Source organism: Necator americanus, chromosome X (genome assembly GCF_031761385.1).
Source record: "Necator americanus strain Aroian chromosome X, whole genome shotgun sequence".
Taxonomy (NCBI): domain Eukaryota; kingdom Metazoa; phylum Nematoda; class Chromadorea; order Rhabditida; family Ancylostomatidae; genus Necator; species Necator americanus.
The window spans coordinates 4,426,725-4,448,482 of NC_087376.1; the positions used below are offsets into that span (position 1 = coordinate 4,426,725).

General features: G+C 35.1%; 1 protein-coding gene across 1 annotated transcript; it reads left to right on the forward strand.

Annotated features, from left to right (window-relative positions):
- Positions 1 to 5,598: 5,598 nt before the first annotated feature.
- On the forward strand, positions 5,599 to 15,336 carry RB195_021466 (uncharacterized protein; the record flags this gene model as incomplete). Its single annotated transcript, XM_064208210.1, has 13 exons — positions 5,599 to 5,729; positions 5,790 to 5,865; positions 5,943 to 6,033; positions 7,098 to 7,239; positions 9,673 to 9,896; positions 9,966 to 10,123; positions 10,190 to 10,278; positions 13,248 to 13,377; positions 13,444 to 13,578; positions 13,635 to 13,783; positions 14,113 to 14,265; positions 14,869 to 14,998; positions 15,190 to 15,336. The coding sequence occupies 13 exons, from the start codon at positions 5,599 to 5,601 to the stop codon at positions 15,334 to 15,336; spliced, it is 1,755 nt and encodes a 584-aa protein (XP_064064091.1).
- Positions 15,337 to 21,758: the final 6,422 nt, after the last annotated feature.

A 21,758-nucleotide genomic window follows, 5' to 3' on the forward strand; every position in this document is an offset into this window, starting at 1 on the left:
TTCAGGAAAACCACAAATTAGCTGCTATGTAGTTGTTAACAACTATTCCATAGTGTCTTCCTTCAGTATTCTATTCTGGTATCCTTCATAAATATACCTGTTTGGTTTTATTTCAAAATTTCAATTATTTCCAGTTCGTAACTTTCAGTTTTGCACTATGATAAGGGAATTTTTCTCTACAATTTCAGCTGGCATTTATCTGAAGATTTTTTTCGAATGTCCGCTCAAAAAATACGAAACAATTGAATAAAAAATAAATTAGATTTTAGAAAATATGAAAATAGAAGAACATGTAGGAAATAATATTCAAAACATAAGATTAAATTAAAAAAATTGATTCTTTGGGGATGGAAGCAGGAATGAATCGTACGAATTGTTCCGAATTTCTGGAAAAAAAAAATCAGAACCTGCAAAAACATCAATATATTACTGGAAGTGTAATCATGTCCAGTATAATGTATCAAACCTGTCACTACGCTACTATCGAATAACTCTTTAGAAGCGATGACGTATGAGGGTACACAACACTTCCCATATTTATGGATTAATCCAAAGATTGACACTGCTATCCGAGTTAGCGATATCCTGAAGAACTTTGACATATTCGTCATCTTACAGATCGAGAAGTTACATATGTTCTTTTTAAATCTATACCTACAAAACCTCGTTATGCCAGGGATACAAGGATACTGTAACTTTAGGGTCATCTATAATCCACGGTTGATTACCTAGTATGTTAGTGTTAGTAACAGGTCTCCGTGATAGGACTAACTACACACCTAACATGTAGGGGTTTTAAAATCTACAAGAAAAAACAATGGAAAAATCCAGAAACTTCTACACAAAAAATCAGCACATATAGTCTATGACTGGTACACATTTTATTCTGATGTAAAATGTGCTGACGGGTGAAGGGGAGGGGGGGGGGAATATTTATGACTTTTCCAGGCATTTTCTGTCCAGGAAAAAAAATCCATTAATCTTTTAAAAACTGCTTTTATGTTCGTATGTGTTAGTATCGCGGGGCTATTCTTTGAAGGATGCACATGAGCACATAAGTTTTTCTTTCTGTTTTCCTCATCACAGCACGCTTACACGCTTTTGTGTGTGAACATCTGGGAACATCATGATGCATGCATGAATTATACGTCTTTCTTTTCAGCGCTTCTTTTTTTTTCCCTACTTTTTCATTCCTTAGGTTCATCCATCAGGTTAATTTTTATCTCTTATCTTTATCTGCAACTAGAAATATGTTCAAGACATGTTCATGGATAATAAGGATTTTTTTTTCTTCAAAACTTCCATTTGTACACTTGCAAATTCACATGTTTTTTGGTTTGGGATTGAATGAATTGGAGAAATTCTTCGTGGGATCAACATTAGTTTTCTCTCCTACTTGTAAAAATACTATACGTGTTACCATTAGATTAATTTCTATCTTTTATCTTTATCCGCATCATAGAAATATGTTCAAGACATGTCCGTGGATAGTAAGGATTTTTTTTTTCAAAACTAACTACTATCTCTCTAGCATGACTATTCTATTATGGGAGACGATAGATGAAATTAATTTCTAGAAATACATAAGAAAAACCTATAATAAAACTTCTCATATATCTTATATTTCCTTTCTTGGAAATTTTCAGGATACTATATCATATCTGATTTTTTTTTTGGATCTTATTCTTCAAGTTTTGCAACTTTTTCAGGATCATTAATTGAAAGATAATACATGTTTAGTTCATTTAACGTTAGTCTCTCATATTTATAGTTTTTTTTCTCAACGATACTACATTTAATGTTGAATTTTCTTAGTCATTAGCCATTTGGATTATGGTATTTATCATCAGTACGAGTTTATATGAAAATAACCGATGTCCTGTGGATAATTGAGGAAATAGGATATCGGTGAGGCCGTCGAAAGTGATATACATTCGTTACCATCGTGCAAATCTTCGTTAATAACTAGAGATTTATTCAAAACATGTTTTTTTAGGGGAATGATAGATGTAGGGGGATTGTCTCTGTCACTTAACGTTGTTAGGTCATTTTCATTTGTATGATACTATTTTACTTGCTATTGCTATGTTGTATATCCGTTTCAATCGAATTTCTTGATAATTCAATTTTATCCGTAAAAAGTATTAGTTGTGACACAAGAATTTCTCCAACTTCTTCTATTTTTATTCTTATTTTTTCTTATTTTTGAACATTGAAGAAACGTTTGTGTGCCAGTTCTCGATCCATGAAACTTTCTTATTATTTTAAAAATATCGCTGAAAAAACATCCAAACAAAACAAAGAAAAACATAAAATATGTCCTATTCTTAAGCACTAAAAACTAATTCTTGGCAGAAAGAAAACATCTGTTTGTCGATTTTACGTCGTTAATGTTTCAAGTGATGTAGCGGAAACAAAATTCACATTATTTAAATAATTTCCCCTCAGAGATTAAAGAGATTATTATCAGATATATTGTATTAATGAGTACACCAACTAAAGGATGTCTAACTAAAGGATCTTAAGGATGAAATTGTCCTCCGTGTGATCTTTTGAATATTTTTGTTGAATTTTTTGGTTAGCGTTGTTCGTTTATTCTCATTTTTAGTGAAAAATGTAAGACACATAAAGAGGTGATAATCATAAAATTTTGTGTGGTTTGTGGAGAAATTTATTGTTTTCAGCAAAAAAAAGAGCACCTCTGAATGACAGTAAAATAATTATTTTCTCAAGTGAAAGGTTTTCAAAAACTTGGAGGGTCTTTTAATCCTATTCAATATCCTAAAACATCCTTAAACATTTGAAAAAAAAAACTAACTACTTATCACTCAAAATATGCTCACATCTATTAAAGACTGAAAATTTTCGATCAAGAGATTTCTAGAGATTCTAGAAGTCTAGAGTTCTACCTGGTGATCCTTGGTGTACTAATATCCAAAAGGTTTTGGATTACGTTGGAAACCCAATAACTAGTCAGATGAGAAAAAAAACCCAATAGCAAAAATCGAATAAATAGCTGTTGCAACCACCAAAATTAGAACATTCTGCTAATAGATTTTATGTGTGTGGTATTAGTACTGGACTAAGATCGCTTGATTCGTGTCTGGACTCACCAGTTTTATTCCCAGGAAAGCATTGCAACATCCCTAATACCGCTTTTTCCATTTTTTTTTCATTTCTCGATTATAAAACGTTTTCTTTTTTGAGTTGGAAGTGGACAAAATTCAATTCTCTTCTCGATGAAATATTTTTATTTTAGCCGTAGCATAATGTTTTACTTTTACTTTTCTTTGGAACTTACTTAGTAGAAAATTCAACATTATAAAGTAGTAAAAATACTTTTTTTTAACATGTTCGCGTCTACGAGTTATCTTCCGTCTAATAAACAGTAATTTTTGCCGAAATGCTTCTTTTAGATCATTGTTATCAGTACCCATATAAAATGTTTATAAGTCTACAGACGCTCCAGAAAAATTTGCTAAAATATGCAATTTTTGATGCGTCTATGAAGATCTTAAATGCGCTACTATTTGCAGATAATATTATGTAGTGATTAAAATTGAATGAGAATTTGAATATCCTGAAATATTCTGAACACCTATCATTAACTGCAACGGTGTAGCGCAATCGGTAAGAGGTTCAGCTGTAGCTGTAGCATGATCGATCGGAGGTTCGCTTTCGCTCTAGCGCCAACCACGCTTTTCATCATTGCGTGGTCGATAAATTGGTCCCAGACGTTACTGACGCCAGACACTTTATCCTTTATCTTTAATCATGTAATCAATCAATCAATCACATTTATCCTTAAACTGTTAATCCACAATCTTAAGAACTATTCCTCGTTGAAGAAAAGTAGACCACTCGTTTTTCTTTTCGAAACTTCTGGAGACATCTGAACATCACATGAATAAATGGAGCTCTACATTTCATTCAAAAAACAAACAACTTATTAACAACAACTACTACTTGTTAGTCCGTTCTTGGATGTCGTGGATGTGCGTACCCATTCTCATATTCTGGATATCCAATAAAGCGAGGCATTGAGGATATCTATGTCCCTTTTCGGAAATTAACGACGTAATTTTCCAGTTCGCGACCAAATAGCTCCCTAGGATTCACTGATATCCTTATTTTGTATCTTTAGTTATCAGAAGATACATGGTTTCGTTTCTCTTACAAGAATTCGTCTTCTAACAGATAACCAAAAAACGTGCCGCAACTTCATTTAATTCACGGATTTCCTCCAGATTTTAGTCATCCATTCACACTTGTTTTCGTAAACAGTTGCAGATTTACTTTGAAACGTCCGATCAATGCTACATTGTTGTTTTTCGCCCAAACCTATGCATTCGGGAGTTTAGAGTAAATTCATCAAAAAAAAAATCGTTGATGTCATAATTTTATTCATTTTATCCTCTGTTTACCTCGTTCTCATAATTGTATACATCGTTTACTAGTGTAGCGTATTACTTTACTTAATGGAAATCCATAAATTTCTACATTTTTTAAACGCTTACGTTGAAGCTTTTAGTTACATAATTAAGGAAGATGTATTTCTCTGGGAATTTATGTGAATCCTTGCAGAAACATCTGTAAACAGCATGTGAATGGATGATTGATGGAGTAGGAAACGGAGAAAATATTAATCGGCCTCATTATCCATGTTCTCTACTTAGTAGTCATCTAACACTTAGCGAAAATGTCATGATGTGAACATTTTCGATATTCATCTTTATGACTATGTTTGAAAATATGATTTTGAAATTTTTTTTTAGAAAAACGTTTTCTCCCAATTACGTTTCAGATGATTTTTAAAAGAATTATAAAGTCAAATTATGTGTATATTTCGTACATTTTTTGACTTTAATGATAATTTTTGCTTTAAACATTTTAAACTAAAAACACGTACCACCACTTTAATTAATTTGCTTCTTCCCCGTCTATGAATTTGTGTTTTTTTTACTGCTACTTTTTTTCTACTGGTTAGGGACCAAGATTTCTTGCAACACTTTATTAAGATAGCATTGTTAGGGAAAATTTCTTATTAATGCTATTCGTTGACTTATTTACAGCTTAGAAAAATAAAAATAAAGATATTTTTCGAAATTACATACTTATTTCCACGAATTGATGTCGTAAAAAATATATTAGGTAGAGATATAGAAACTACTATTATCTGATTACTCTAGACACTTATTTAGTAGCCACTAAGCGTTTAAATGAAGAAGTTAGATTATCCAGAAACCGCTGTGTATCTTATCTTACTCATACATACCTTATTTTTAAGGGACGTGTCTTATCTTTTTACTATTTTTTAAAATTTTTTCTCTGAATTATATGTGTAGATGTGACCGAGAGAAAATATGAGAATTTATATTAAATTTTTATTTTTTTCTTTTTAAGCGTTAAGATCATCTCTCCTCACATATTTCCCACTCTTCGTAGCATTTAAATTCTATGAACTCGTCCGTTTTCCAACGTTCATTACATATGCACAAACGTTCATTTCGAGAAAATTTCGATGCATAAATTAATTTTTAAGAAAAAAAATCTATGGTACATATATATTTCACTTGAACCGCAATATTTTTCCAGAATATGACGAACAATTCCCTTCCACAATTCCCAATGATCGATTGGTGTTTCGATATTGAAATGTATTATGCAAGTTCGGAACAAAATATTGCTGCACAAATGCGTAACACATTCCAGGAGTATAAACAATTTAGGTATGTCATCCAGCTATTTTTTTCCTAATTTTATTGATTTTATGAACATATTACTTTTAGTTTTCGATACAACGGTGTCCTCACATCCATACTAGTCGCTCTTGGTCTCGCTGGCAGCCTTTTATTGCTTAAACAGGTTTGTACTTATAGGTTTTTGTTTACTTGTTTTTTTTTTAAATTTTCCTAGTAATCACTTAAATTTTTTCTGTTTAGATTTACAGCTCACATGTGTTCTCGAAACGCTTGGCAATCCATTTAGGAATGATTTGTATATGGGACAGCCTTTATCTTGTAGCGTGCCTCGGTGAGGTTTTTGAGGGTTTTTGAGGGATTTTAGAGTAGATACTTACTGAATACTGATATGAATTCCTCCTGAACTGCGGATAGTATTCCACAGAATCGGACCCATATAATCGTAATCTTATTTTGATGCTGAATATATGTAGCTGTCGATAAAATTAATAATATAATTTATTTATAATTTATAAAGACATGTTCTCCTCAGTTCAACATGGAAATTGTCAGAAAATTTTGATTGAATTTTCAAATTTTCAAACATGTTTACATACAACAGTGCCTATTTGTAGAGGAAATTGTTCATTTTTGTTAAAATTCATACTTATTAATATATGTTTACCTATGGTAATGAAGCGGAGTTTTTCAAATTCCATCTATCATTTCGTAGAGTCATTGAACTCTAGGAAACGTTTTCCATGAAATATAATCGTATTTCTTGTATGTAGAATAAATTATGGATGTGAATTGGCCACATCTTTTTATAACATCAATATACATACATTAATGCACGTTAAAATTTCACTTGTTTTTTGTTTGAACCTCTGTTTGAAAAAAATATACGTTATTTCCATTCTAAAAAGAGAATATTTTAGTGTATGAGAAGTTAAATAAAATTTCTTTTGTTTTTTTGTGAATAATTTGATTTTAAATCTTATTTTATTTCCTAGGTTTGATGAATCATTTTCAATTATTACTAAAGCGTGTTGTTTTTTTAAGTCAGTTAATTTCAGAAATTTTTCCTTAATTCTTTTCAAAGATTTTGTTCCCAAGGTAAATTATCATCATTTTTGTGAAGGTGCTAGGAAAAATCCTTGCTACTTCTATCAGCTGTTGTATTTCACAACTGATCAATAGTACGTCTAATCCAGAACCAATCCATGATCCATTCATGTTCGTTTTTTTTCTTATCTATCCTTAAATGGTCAACTCTGGTGGGGGAAAATCTGTGCGACTTAAGCGGTAGTGTGTACTTCTTATTTTTTATAAGGTTAACATCTTTAGAATTCGAAATAAAATAAAATAAATAAAATTTTTCACTTTATTAGCAATGTATAATCTGGTTTTTTTCAGCAACATACGGAATTCCATCATTATTGTACGGAATGATTCCCGTTTATGGAATTATGGCCTATATTCTATTTCTTCTTCAACCGTTTGCTTCATTTTGTGTCTCGTGTACGATCTGGCAAGTATTTGCAATCACACTGGAAAGGTAATATTTTTATTTATTTTTAAACTCTAAATACATCCATTCTAACTTGACAGTAATATTTTAATAGATGTTGAAGAAATAAATTCGATAGATAGTACTAGTACGGATTTCTTTAAAATATTCCCCAATAGACAAAATCCACCTCTTTCATCTTTGCTTCTATAGTTGAAAGAATCCTTAAAATCCTTCTTCGACTATGTTCTTCAGCAATGACGTCATCTCTTTGTCTCTCTTTGTTTTTTCTCTTTTACATCTTCAAAATGCCACCCGCACAATGGCATTGTGTGCTCTTAGAGGAAAAAGAGTCAGCGCAAGCTAAATTGTTTTTCTGTTTTTTTTTCTAAATCAAAGGAAACCTAGATTTACTCTTATATTAAAGTTATTACTGTGTATCGATTTTGACAGGAGGTTAGGATGATTTTTAAAAATTTTTTAGAAAAAAGTATATTGTGGACAAATTTTGCAATTTAATTTTTCTAATTTTGCAGTAGAGGAATTTTCTAAATAATTCTTTTTGTAAGACTTTTTTGTAAGACTTTTTGTAAAGCTACCAGGGGAGGAGGCCATTAAGAGAGAGGTAGGAACCAGTCTCTAAGCTCTCGTACACTCAATACTTCAATGAAACAATTTTCATAAGTTGTTGTTAAGTTGTTAATAGTAAGTTAGTTGTTATAATTGTTAATAATTACAAATCAGTAAGAACTTTTTTCTCTTTTATGAAGTAAATAAAAAATTTAGTTAATTTAAAGCTCTGATCAAATAATGGAGGTCACATCTCCAACTGACCAACTATAGCCAAAGGCGATATTGCTCAAATCGTCCACAATTTTTCGCGAATATTGATCGTTTCTAAAATTTTTGAAATCTTCATCAATCTCTACCAAATCCTGTCTTCAGATCCATCACGGGAATTCTTTCTCGTACATGTCCTATGCAATTAAATCCTACTTTTTAAAAAGAAAGTATTTTGTGGACAAAGTGTCGGAGATTACTTCAAGACCATCTAGAATTCCCATAGATTGTTTTGTTTCGATTGTATAGTTTAGTGCCGCCTAAAAATTTTATTCTGAATTTTTTTTTTCAATTTCTAAAAAGCGCACCTCAGATTCGAACGAAATTTCACATTAAGTCGACGTTCAATTGGATATTAATATAATGCTATAAGTTTTCGTTTGTAAAAAAAAAAACGATATTCTTAGAAGATTCACTTATCAAAAATAGGGGCAGTATAGTAATGAAGGGAGAAAAAAAACAAGATTACATCACTTGGTTTTGCTTTAATGGTCCCTTTGAGAACGTTTTTTTTTTTCCTCTGGCCGCATTTTCGCCAATGATGAGCGGGTTCCTCATTACAATGGGAGCGGCTACAAATATATCAAAGGAAGTTGTTTCTGTCTTCTGGATTTAACGGATTTCCGTTTCCCGGATTCGCTGATCCTCTGCGGATATTGATTGTCGTTTGAAAGCTTACATGCTTGATGAATAAAAACTCTTAGCGGTAAAATTTTCGGATAATCGTTCTACTCGTCAGGTTTTGTAATATTTCTCACTGAGTTTTTTCAGGAATTTCATTGTTTTAGAAAAAAATACTCTCGAATCACGTTTGAGGAAAACCATTCCACTACTTTAGTGATTCCAAACATTCATAAAATGTGAAATTACCCCTAGAAAAACTTTTAAGTCGAATTTCTTGGTATAAATGCTGATTTATAAACATACGATGCTAAAAGTTCTGATGAAACTTCAACGAATTCTTAAATTTTGTTTTTGATGTTGTTTCTTCTGGAAGTTCAACGCACAACATCATTTTCCTTCCTTTTCTTGTTCTCATTCCTGCAACAATGCACGAAACTATCTCTGGATTACGATCAAAATGTGAATTGGAAAGTGAAATTGTATTTATTCTATGGATATATGCATATTAGTTGTGTCCATAGCTTCATGGATTGGTTTTATGATCTAAAAGAAAAACATGGATTCCAAAATGATGGGCTGGAGTCATCAAAAATTGCTAATTATTTTATTTTTCTTTTTGAATTGAATTTGTTGGACGCTGCCACTTTCATTTGACCTTATCTTTACTAATTCTCTCTATTTATAAAAAAGATATTCAAAATCCTAATCAATATAGATTTTTGAGGGGCGGGTGTAGCGCAGTCGGTTAGTGGTTCCGCTTCCTGCGCGGTCGATCGGAAGTTCGAATCCGCCCCGCTACTTACCAAGCCTTTCATCCCTTCGGGGTCGAAAAATTGGTACCAGACTTGTCTGGGAGGATAAAAACACTGATTTGACACATCGGCTATCCATCGCAAGTCATTATATAGGCCAGTTGCACGTTCGTAAATCTCAAACGATTTTGAATTGAAGTGAATGCGTGGGCGGATCAGAAGCGGAATGATTAACGCTAGACACTTTATCCTTTATTCATTATAGATATTTGGCGGTATCGAAACCTCTGGAACAACGAGCTCGTACAGCTCGATTTGCTGCTGGATGGTTATGTGCTGCAATTGCTGCCGGAGCGTTTGTGCTCAATCTATTACCGGTCCCATTCGAGCGACAACTTGTCCCATGTTTTGAAATTGTCGGCAGCCGTCTACGTAATCATACACTTCTAAAACCATATGATGACAGTAATAGTCGTCTGTATAGATTTGGTAAATTTTTCTTTTTTTTTTCTCTTTAAACAGTATAATTATTCTCTGTGAAAATCTCCACTTTTCCAGTTGTTCATTTCTTTCCGGATTTGATATTCCGTGCACCTCTTCCTATTATTTTTATTGGAACTTTAACGGTAAAAACTATTCATGCATGTAATCAAAGAAGTGTTGGAAATGTGCATCTTACGGCACAAATAAATCGAAATATACCAATGCGGCTATATGTAAGTGATTTTTTAAAGAATTTTGAGAGGTATTCATCCAGAAAAACTCATTTCCGTTATTTATAGCTTCTCAACTTTAAATTTATTCTTTGTAATACATTGTATATGTTCAATACGATATTACTGGAATTATTTGGTTATGGAGAAAGTGTCGAGTAAGTCCATCTATTTATAATTTAACTACCGTGTCCCATAAATGCAAAAAAAAAAACTTTATTACGAACATTTCTCAGAGCTTTGTTCTGCAGAATTTGCAGAATAAATTTATCTGTAAAAAAAAATTCCTGCATATGAAGTATATGTTTTTTTCTTTCTTTGCAATTCTGATGACGAATTTTGAGGAGAAGAAGAAGAGGGAGAGAAAGTGCAAGACTGATGGTGCAAGATGCACTAAATTCTATTGTTATGATGACGTTTCGAGAACATATGAAATGCTACAATGCTAATAAAATAATGTTTTTAACAGTATAATAATTTAAATATCACGTAAACGAAACGTTATGAACCATTTTATGGTGAAATTATTATTTTATTTTATCATTTTGTGAATTTTTGAAAGCTGCTGTGTCGCGTTTTACTCCTATGCGCTTCACTGCATCTGTATTCTCTAAGCACATTTGCCTCATCAGGTTCCCAACATCCTTTCTTCAGGAAATGAAATTCAGGGAACATGAATGAAACCGGCTGCTTTAAGGTATCACCCCACGAATCTGAGGTGGTGCGGGTTTCAGGTGGGTTATGCCTAGACGGGGTCGTAAATTATGGAAGGAGGGTGATTCCGTCCATTTTTTCCTAATTGCCGTAAAAAACGGCCCGCAAAATGCAGCTTTGAGCGTTTCAGGGCGCTCTTTTCCACAATGAGTTCGATTGGAGCACGCCAGCCTTGTGCACCGCCACATCTTAGGGGTCGTTTTTTACGGCAGTTAGGGAGAAATGCACGGAATCACCCTCCTCCACATAATCTATGACCCCGCATAAGCATAACCCAACTGAAACCTGCACTGCTCCAGACTCCTGGAGTGATGCCTTTAAATAGTAGCTAACAGTTTACATGATCTGACGTAAAACCTTACCTATATCAGTAGATGATTGTATCATTTTATGTTAAATATCATTCTGTGATAACTGTTGGGAAAACAGGAAGAAAATCCATTCTTCGGCTAATGATCTCAGATTGTGTCCATATTATATTGGTATCGAAGGAGTGTTTGAAGCTAAAATTTGAATGATCTCTAAATGTAAACTGACGAATTTAGGATGAGGACCATGAAATCATCATTTCAATTAGTGGTCATTTTGTGAATGCTTAAATTTCTAAAACGAAAGAACGAGAAAAGCGTCGTTAGAAAAAGTATGAATTTAATTTTCCGGAAAATGCCACTACGTTTAATTTCTATTGATCAGCGAAAAGAGACGAGGCGGGAGAGGTTTGATGTCCCGCGCTAGCCAGACATCCAAACTGGTAATAGTACAGTAGTATAATACTTAACATTAGTTGAAGTAAAAGTTCTGAGCGTTTTTGCTAGATATCTTTAGTTAGCTATATCTGACGATGTAAACATTATATCGGGTCATACCCTACGGTGATTTAAAGGTGACATTACGGGAACAGAAACGAGAAAAGATTGTGGTCCATCGGCGGTGAACCGCCCCAAACAAGCCCGAATTAACGGTCAAGAAGGTCTGCTCAGTGTTTGGTGGGATTGGAAGGTAACCATCCACTATGACCTACGCCCATCCGACTAAACACTCATTTCGAACCTCTACTGTCAAGAATTGACCAGATTGAAGCAGTCGATCGACCAGAAGCGGCCAGAATTCGCCAATAGAAATAGTGTTGTGTTCCATCAAATTAACGTCAAGCCGCAGACATCTTTAAAGGCATCACCCCACGAATCTGAGGTGGTAGGGATTTCAAGTGGAGTACTCTTATACGGGATCGTAGATTATAGAGGGGGCTGATTCCGTCCATTTCTTCTTGTATCAGTGGAAACGGACGACCCCGGAATGCTGTTTCTTACGATTACCTCAATTGCAGCGCGCCACCGTTGCGCAACCCTCGCCTGAGATTCGTCCGAATGGGTTTTCCACGAATCGCAGGCGGGGAGGAGTTGAACGGAGCCCAAACGTTGCGCATTGCAACATAAGCGGTCACAAGAAACAGCATTCCAGGGTCGTCCGTTTCCACTGATACAGGAAGAAATGGACGGAATCACCTCCCTCTCCATAATCTACGACCCCGTATACGAATACTCCACCTAAAATCCCTACCACCTCAGATTCGTGAGATGATGCCTTTAACGACAAGACGGAAGCTCCGAGAGCGTGGATGGGTGGTTTTATCTTACCTGTCGTATAGTCCACACCTGGCACTACTATCATCTTTTTGAAGCATTTGTAAAATTTTCTTTATGGAACAAAGTTGACCTCAAGAAAGGCTTGTGAAAATAGGCGGGGCGGTCAGGTTTTTTGCCAGTAAGGACGAGGACTTCTTTAATTGCGGAATTATGAAATTCCACATTAAAATGGATAATATCGAACAAAACGCTGCATATTTGATATAGATCGGTTGATCTTAACTATGTTAATTTCATCATCGAAATAAACCGAAAAAAAACACGCTTAGAGCCCTCTACTTCATATAATATAAGAAAATTCTACTGCAATTCAGGAAAAATTCCCATTTCATAGATTTCCAAGGATTTTTTCGACTTTATGTGCCCAAGGATTTCAGTGGCATTAACACTGAGTTAGATGTAGATTTCCAGAGATCCGTATAGACAAATATTTTAGTCAGATATTACTGATTCCAGAATAACTATTAATTATGAACACGGTCACATTTGCTCGAATCAATGAGAAAACTAACCCACCTTTTTTCTACTAATTAAGTTAATTAAAATTTAATTTATTTTCCAACTAAATATGTTAGTTATAAATTTGTTTTAAGATAGATAAATTGTACTAAAGTACCAAATTCATGTGGAAATTAAAAAAATTCTTTAATTAATTATGTCAGTCTGCTAAAAATCCCCGTAAAAATTCTTACCATCCAATTTCTGATCAATTGACCAATTTTCCTATTATTTTCTTAAAATTGAGAAAAATTTTGTCAAACTTTTAGATCTAACGAAGAAGGACTTATTGATCGTTACATGAATTCTTTCTATTTAACTGATGCATCCAATATGTTACTGGTACTTCACAGCGCTACAAACTGGTTACTATTTTACAGATTTCCTACCATATCAAAGGTGAGAATGGTGTGTATATTCAAAATAAGTATAATTTGAAAAATTTATTTATCTATGTATTTTTAGAATAGTCGTCGACTAGCTAGTATAACTTTTTCGTCATCTTATCGAGTTATCCCAGTAAAACCACGTGTAGCTGAATTTGTATTGAGAAGGATAGCACCTTCAAAACGATCGATAGGAATGGAGATTTTAACTAAGGTTTTATTTTTGCTTTGGCTTTTTTTTTGTTTGAGTAAAAAGGAACATAATTTCAGATTTGTTCAACAAATCCTGAAATGGTATCCTTGATTGTGGATACACCGAAACCATTACCAAAACCAGATGGTGAATTATATTCGTGTTTACCGTCCTTTCAACAAAAAGGCGAACAAGTTGGACATTTTGTCGAACAGGTTTTAAAATGGTAAGATTTATCCTTAAATAGTTCCAAAAAACTTGAAAAAAAAACCAGAAAATCTCTTTGCTTTTAAACTTGATCCTTATTTTTAGTTTCTCCTCTTCTTTTTTATTTCTTTCTTGATAAACAGTGGAGTTTTGCATATGATTTGATTTTGAAGAGAAAAAAAACAACACGAGTTTGTTCCCATTGAAATTAACTGTCTTTTTTTAGAAACGAAGAAAAAACAGAAAAAAATGATACCGTACTCTGCGATTTTTTTTTCTTTTCTACTACATACTTTTATTATTTCTTGTAACACTGTATTTTCTTTGCGCAAAACTTTTTTTTCTTAGGTTCTGTGCTCGTGGTCGACAAGAGGAAGGAATACGACAGTTAGGAAGGCGTTTAGGTCATGCATATTTTCATTCAAATATTCAATTCTCAGCAGAACAATGGAAAATCTTCCGAGCACAAGTTGTCGCTATAATTATTCGACATACGTTGAGGTTATTATCCTTTTTTTCAATTTTTTTTTGTAAATACACAGATACAATATTTATTCATTCAAATATACCAATGACGCACTCTTAAAAGAGAACACATTTTGCATAACTCAGAACATTTTTAAATTTTTTTTTTTTAATCGGAACCCAAATTTATTATCAGTACAATCTAGTGCACTGGTTTTGTGGCGGACAACAAATCAGAGAGCGGGTATAGTGCAGTCGGTAAGAGGTTCCCCTATCTGCACGATCGATCGGTGGTTCGAATCCGTCCCGGTACTCACCAAGCCTTTCATCCCTTCGGGGTCGAAAAACTGGTACCAGACTTGTCTGGGAGGATAAGAACACTGACTCGAGACATCGGATTAGCTCCATTAGGTCACTCTATAGGTCAAGCTACACGTTTGTAAACCTCAAACGATTCTGGATTGAAGTGAACGTGGGGGCGCATCCCAAGCAGATTGATTAACGCCAGACACTTTATCCTTTTTATCCTTCAACAAATCAGATATTCTTACATAGGACCTGATCCAAAATCATTTACATTCACAATCTCCGGATATTCACACGCTTACCAGCTACCAAAATTTTTTTTCTTTCTTTTAGGGAGCCACTACCCAAGGAAGGATGTTGTTCGGCGGAAGAATTACAAGAGAATCTCACTCGAGCATTTAATTTTGTACTTTGTGAAATGCGAAGTGGTGTATTATGTGCAGCTGTAGAAGCTAAGAAAAGAGTATGTTTTTTCTTCCTTCTTTCAGAGAAATAAAAAAAAATTAAAATTTTTAGGCGAAAATTTTATTATTTGTCAGCATTGTGTGTATGTGTGTGAGCGTACGTACGTCTGTGACGATAATATTAAATAATTTCCGTTTTCCGCAAAAAAAAACGTTGCAGTAATCATAAATATTTATCATCTAATTTCAGAATAATCGCTCAATTTCATCTGGGATTTGGGCAATTACGAATGATGTGCCGAAAAAACCAAGATCTACACAGAATGGTCGACTACGTTACAGTACACAAAATAATGGATTATTACCGCTGCTCATCAATGATACATCATCACGATAGAAACACTCTGATTTATTTTCTTATACCAAAAACAAATTACATGCGATTATTATTGTAAAAAAAAAAGTTCAGCGAAAATTGTAATGAAATGAAATGTGAAACGGAGAAAAATTCCTTCGATCGATCCGAAGATATTCTAAGCAAACCCAAGAACAATTTCCTTATTTTTTTTTTCGAAGATAATTTATGTTTTTTCTACGATGAATGGAAGCGATGACTTCGATGTAAATGTCAAATAAAAAACGAATTACGGATGTTTTATGATTCATTATTTTTAGTACGGACTGAATTGAATCGAATCCATGTTTAGATAGAAATCTACGGTTCCTCATACGAATTCTTTTACATGTGAAGTAGACCATGTTTATGTACCGATGATTTTTGTTTCTTTTTTTTTCTTTCGAATAAAATTAGAAAATGTTCCAGAAAATAGTTCTCATTGTTGAAAAAATATTCTTGAGAAGAAATAGTTCTTCGAGAAAAAAAAAACGACTGGGTCCTAGTTTTGTTGTTTGTTAGCCGGTACGATAATGAAGATGTTCATTAAATGACACATCTCTATGGAATCAGTCATGTGGATCGTTGTGGATATGGACAAGTTATAATGTGCATCACCTGGAAATGTATTTATGTCAAACAAAAACTGTTTTACTTTGAATAAATGGAAAACGAGACGATTTATGGTGCAATTACGTAACCATTTGTGATCGCGGCGGGATCTTCGCAAGCTCCAATCAGCTGCAGGGGTTAGCGAAGGATCAGTTTCGCAGCGTATTTGCAATTGTAGGGCAAGTCTAGTGGTTTTGAGGTGAAAATTATATAGAAAACAACTCCAAAGCACTACGTTCACGTTATTTGTTCACGTGATTTGTTCGTGTGCACGTGCATTGATATGCACAACTGGTGAAGGCTCTGTGGAAACTCGTGCACGGAGTTCAAAACTGATAGAATTGATCCGTACTTCGACAATTTCTCCGGATCTAATTGCTTTTAACGCATTTTGATAGACAATTCTTCTTCTGTAACCTATATCATGAGAATCCATGAAAATCACATGGGACTTAGATTTTCTGTATACTGTTTTTCGTGAACAGTAAATATCGTACAGTTCACCAAAATTGTTCAACCACACCGCCGCAAGGTACGTTCGATTGCGTCAGGCAGAAAGAAGAGAAGCAGAGGTGTGTTAAGCAGAAAAACTACGTGCGTTGCGGCTATCCGCTTGCGGAATTTCGACGCAAACTATAGATCCAAAACGAGGGAGTTTCAGAGAAAGAAATCGCGTAGGAAAAAAAATTATGCAGATTCTTCGAGTTGTCCATGGTTTTTTACTCATGTCACGAGTTTCGTTGTTCGGTTATTTCAGTCATTGTCACGACTTTCGTTTGTTCATTGTATACGGCATAGAAGATTATGGGGAGGAGAGTGATCCCGTCCATTTATTTCTAATTACAGTGGAAAACGGCCCGGAAGATACGACTTCGAGCGTTCCGGTATTTTCCACAACGAATTCGACTGGAGCGCGCCAGCTTTGTTCACGCGCCGCATCTACCGGGCCGTTTTGTACGGCAATTAAAAAGGAATGCACCTTAAAACGTTCAACTTCATTTCGGACACCTCAAGTTTGTGGGGTGATGCCTTTAATCAAATATAGGCTGACTGAAACATGTGAGATACAGATCTATCCAGAAGGCGAACTCTCACAGATACAGGAAGAAAACACTATACACGAAGGGTTGAAGTGGATAAAGTGCATGGCGTTGGTCAATCCATATATGGATGCACTTATACGTTCGTGTTCATTTCAGAATCGTTTGAAGACAGCATACAACGAATCTAACGTGACCTGCATTTCTCATGGAAAGCTTTCAAACGGGATCGTAGATTGTGGAAACGGGAGTGGTTCCGCTCATTTCTCCCTACTTGACGTACGAAAACGGCGTGGGATCCGCTTTAGTTCCTACGAGGTGCGTTAGAACGCACCTCAATGTACACGTTCCCTTCCCCTCAGCAGTCTATTCATTAGTTTAACTTGAATAGGCTGGTGAGGAGACCTTATTAATCCTCGAAGGCTTGCTCGTTGATGCGGTGCGTGCACAAGGGTGACGCGTTGCAGTGCAAGCCGTCGTAGGAAAAAAAACGGCGGCCTCCGGGCCGTTTTTTACAGCGACTACGGAGAGATGGACGGGACCATCTGGTTTTCCGCCATCTACGACCCTGTATAGAAGCTTTCCATGAGAAATCCATACCACGTCAGACTCGTGTATGTTGCCTTTAAGGTTTATGATTGTGATGTGAGGATGTGTTCATCCTTACGATGACTTGCGTGGGCGAGCCGATATGGCAAGTCAGGGTTTTTCTTCTCCGAGACAGCTCCGGCACCAATTTATCGATCTCACAAAGAAAGATGAAAGCCTTTATTAGCATTAGAGCAGTTTCAAACCAACCGTATACAAAAAATCTGTAAAGGGAAATTCATAGAAAATATAAAATACCGACATTCAAAAAAAGCATAAGCTCTTAAAGGGCTCTTATTCCTCTATCTCAAACAATGTCTCGTCTCAAAATTAAAGGCTGCATACTGCAAAAATGATGTAGTGTGGAAACCTGATGGGAAATATATGTGGAGCTCGGGGTGTAGATTACGAGCATGAGCGTTGCCTCACTCAATTCCCCATAGTCATCCTGGACGATAGTGTGGAAACTGTCTTAATTAGTACGAGGTACGTCAGAACACCCCAGCCTTGCACATATTTCGGTTCTCTCAACAGTTTATTTATTGGTTTTACTAGAATAGGCTAGTGAGAAGACCCCATTGATTTTCGACCGCTCGCTCGTGGATGCGGCGCGTGCACAAATACGGCACGCTCTCACATTATATCGTAGGAATGCCTCCCCCTCACCTACATTTTGCCCGAAACTTGGAATCATTAACATCTAATGGGTGGTTTTTGAAAATGCTTTTTTGGGTAGTAATGGATTCATTTTTATTTCTACTACGATTTATTTTAATGAAAACATCCGATTTTCATGATCTTCTGCTGTACGCGTCGATACGCACGCTACACTATTGATTTTTGAGCGTAGAACAACAAATTCTACAAGCGGCAAAGAGTTGTCGTTGTCCGTCACGGAATGTGCGTAATACATCCGACTATAAGCGTAGCGAGAGTTAAAGTGTGATCTACGATTTTAGAGGCGATGACCTCTTGTTGGTCGAAAAAATCGATTGCTCCACGATAACCCTCTGCGTATGGATTGTCTTTGTCGTTGAGGAGAGCGTAAAGGATCAGTACTTTCTGGAGCAATATAATTTATCGCGGATGTCACAACAATTCCAACATCCTCCAACTGTAGAACGTCAATTCTGCAACTATTTTTCTGAAAAGATAGGTTTTTTTGCTTTTATTCCGTATATTTTAATTTTTTAAGTTCTTAATTGGAGTGAATGGATATAGTCAAGTATGTAGTTCAAAATAATAAATATACTGTGGATATAAGTTTTGTTTCCAGTAAAAAGAAAATTATTCCACAACGCGTTTACCGTTCCCTACATATAGTTTAGTCAAAACGAAATGAAAGCAGTTCCGTTACTGGCTGCGATAGAAGTTTTGCGGTGGAGCGTAGCGGTTAGGATCGAGAGGAGATCCTTGTTAGCAGCACTCATTGCTGTAGTTCGCGATGGTCCCACCTCGATTCCGACCGCTTGCTCCACCGCGCCGCCTCGAGCGCAACTGCTTACGCGACTGCGCCGAGCTTCTTGTCAGCGTTTTGACCCGGCTATACATTTTTTTTGTGAACAAATTCTTTTTTTGAGGGGGAAAATGTAGTTGGGGGAGAGGGTGAGGGAGGCACCTAGTGGGGCCCTTATTTCCGGACGTTCTAACTCACTTTTTTCAGTAAGTAGTTTTTCTTTTTTTCCACTTTTTTAGTAACTTTAGCTTACATGTCATAGATCCTCTAAGACTAATGCTTAAGTCTTAGGACTTCGATTGATTCAATTATTTACTTTGAAAACTAAGGACCACTGAATGCCGCATCCTAACCACATTTTACCCTTTTTAAAAAGTATGAACCTGAAAATTTTTGCTATTTTGATTTCCTAATAGATAAATTTTTAAGTTTTAATTTCTATCCATTTTCCTAGCAGTCATATGAAAGCTCTACATTGTATAAGAATATTTAGAATGATTTAAATCTATATTTATTGAAATCTGGACTGAATCATAATCTGTGAATGGTTTCTCAAAGTTTAAAGGTCGCATTCTTCTTTTGTTGCACTATTTTTACTGTATAATAATGACGGAAAATTTTCAATCCTTCCGTGGCAAGCCATTGATTTCTGTGTTTTATACTGTGAACATATCTGTCGAGAAGATCTAAAAAATTTGTTTTTGTCACATGGACACATTTCGAGAGCTGTTAAACATATCGTGAACACTATAGGAAGTTTCCTTTTTCTACGTCCCACTCCTTTTCTCCCTTAATTTTTGAGCTTCATTTTCTTTTGCATTTCTTTCTTATACATTAGGTATTGTTTTTTTCCTATGTGCCAGTCTTTTTCTCGCTTAGTTTTTGACGTTCATCTCTTTTTTTTTGCATTTCACTCTTTTATATTAATCAATATTAATTATATCGATTAAGATTTTCTTTACTACGTATTTTCATGTGTATTAGATCAACACAGTGAATTTGTTTTGTTTTTCTCTCACACTTTTAACCTGTAATTTAATGAAATAATGGTTTCTTTCTTCTTTTTTTTTGCATTTTGACCGTTTATATTAATCATATAGTTTTTCCTTGTAACGTATTTTCATGCGTATTAGATAAAGATAGTGAAATTTATCATTTTTTCACTCGATTCACAAATAATTTAAAGAAACAAGGATTTTCGAGCTTGCTGCTTGCGTGCGTTACGCGAACCGCACCGCATCGCTGACTAGCTGATCCGTTCAGCGATGGCTGTCGAAGGTAGAAGTAGGTCCCAGCGATAGTTTTTCTTGTTTGTGAAGTTTCTTTATGTTTTCCAAGGTTTTTCAAGTTTCTGCCCTGTCCTGTTTCTATTTTTGTTTTTGTTTCATATTATTTTGTACGATTTCAGTTGAATTTTATTCGTTTAGAGGTAAAATGCTCTCTTTTATGGCACTATAGTTTTTCTTTTTTGTTTTTTTTCTTCATCCAACCATTAATTGTAGCTATACCCTCCACAAGTCATTTCTAATTATTATTACCTTATGAGAATTTAACTATCAAACGTGGATTCATCGTAGTGTTCGAAGGCAGCAAAATAAATACGACCATAAAAGAATTGTCATGAAGAACTCCATAGCTTTTTCTAGCCTCTGAAGAAGTATGTGCTTGAGGATTTTCCTCCCAAGGACATCTTTCTGTTGAAAACAGTTTCTGTCTTCAAAATTTCTTATTGGGGTGCTAGAAATACTCATCAAAAGATCGATAACTATGCTTTGAATTGTGGTGCGCTATTGAAGTTCCGCGAATAAAGGTGGGTATTTCGAGGTGTCATAGAAATATTACCGCTTTTATTTCTTATTCTGAAATTACTTCTGATTGCTGTGTTTCTTACAGGAAGAGGAATCGAATTTAACAGAACTTTCACAAAGAAAACCAGTCCTCCAAAAACCTACGGGCCTTACTTGTGAACTAGAAAGTGTAGTTCATTGTCTGTTCGATGGAACTCATTAACATATCCTCGTTTAAACTCGAAATAATCAAATATTTCCATGTGTCCAGATCACTAGAAATATTGTTTTCTCCTGTACAGCTGAAAAAATATAAAGTAAAATCTCTTAGAGGTGTATTTGATGCTAAGATTAAAGCTATGATTGTTTTTTTTTTTTGGAGATTGGAAGGGTGGATGGAAGGGAGTTGTTCTATTGTCCGGCTCTCGAGAATCCTTCTTAGACATAATCTCTTTTGTTGTTCATCTTTATTTAAAATACGACTTACGAGAACCTACGCTTTCTACATAAAGGTGAGACAGGGAAGAGTCAACGTTTGGAAAGGTTTTCTCGGGAATCGGGCATGAGTACTCCCGCTTCCTCCTTTCCCCGTTTGCTTTACATAAAGCATGCTGCTTTATTGATGGATATGATCATCATCCTAACCCCACCATTCCCCTTATTGGCGTCTGTCACGTGCCATCACGTACTACCTCGTGACACGCGCACGCGACGCAACGCAAGTGCGGGTGCCCTGCGACGTAGGCAAGACTTACTTGCGTCTATGAGAGTCGCGTGTTTTGTAAGTACTTTTTTGTGATTCGTGTTGGCACGTGGTAGATGTCAGCAACAGACGCTTAATTGGGTTGGAATGTCACGATGGTACCTTCTTCAATGGGACCTTTGTTCGAAGTGCTAAGCCTTTTCTTCTGGCCATTTTCACCTTCAGTAGTAGCGATCCTA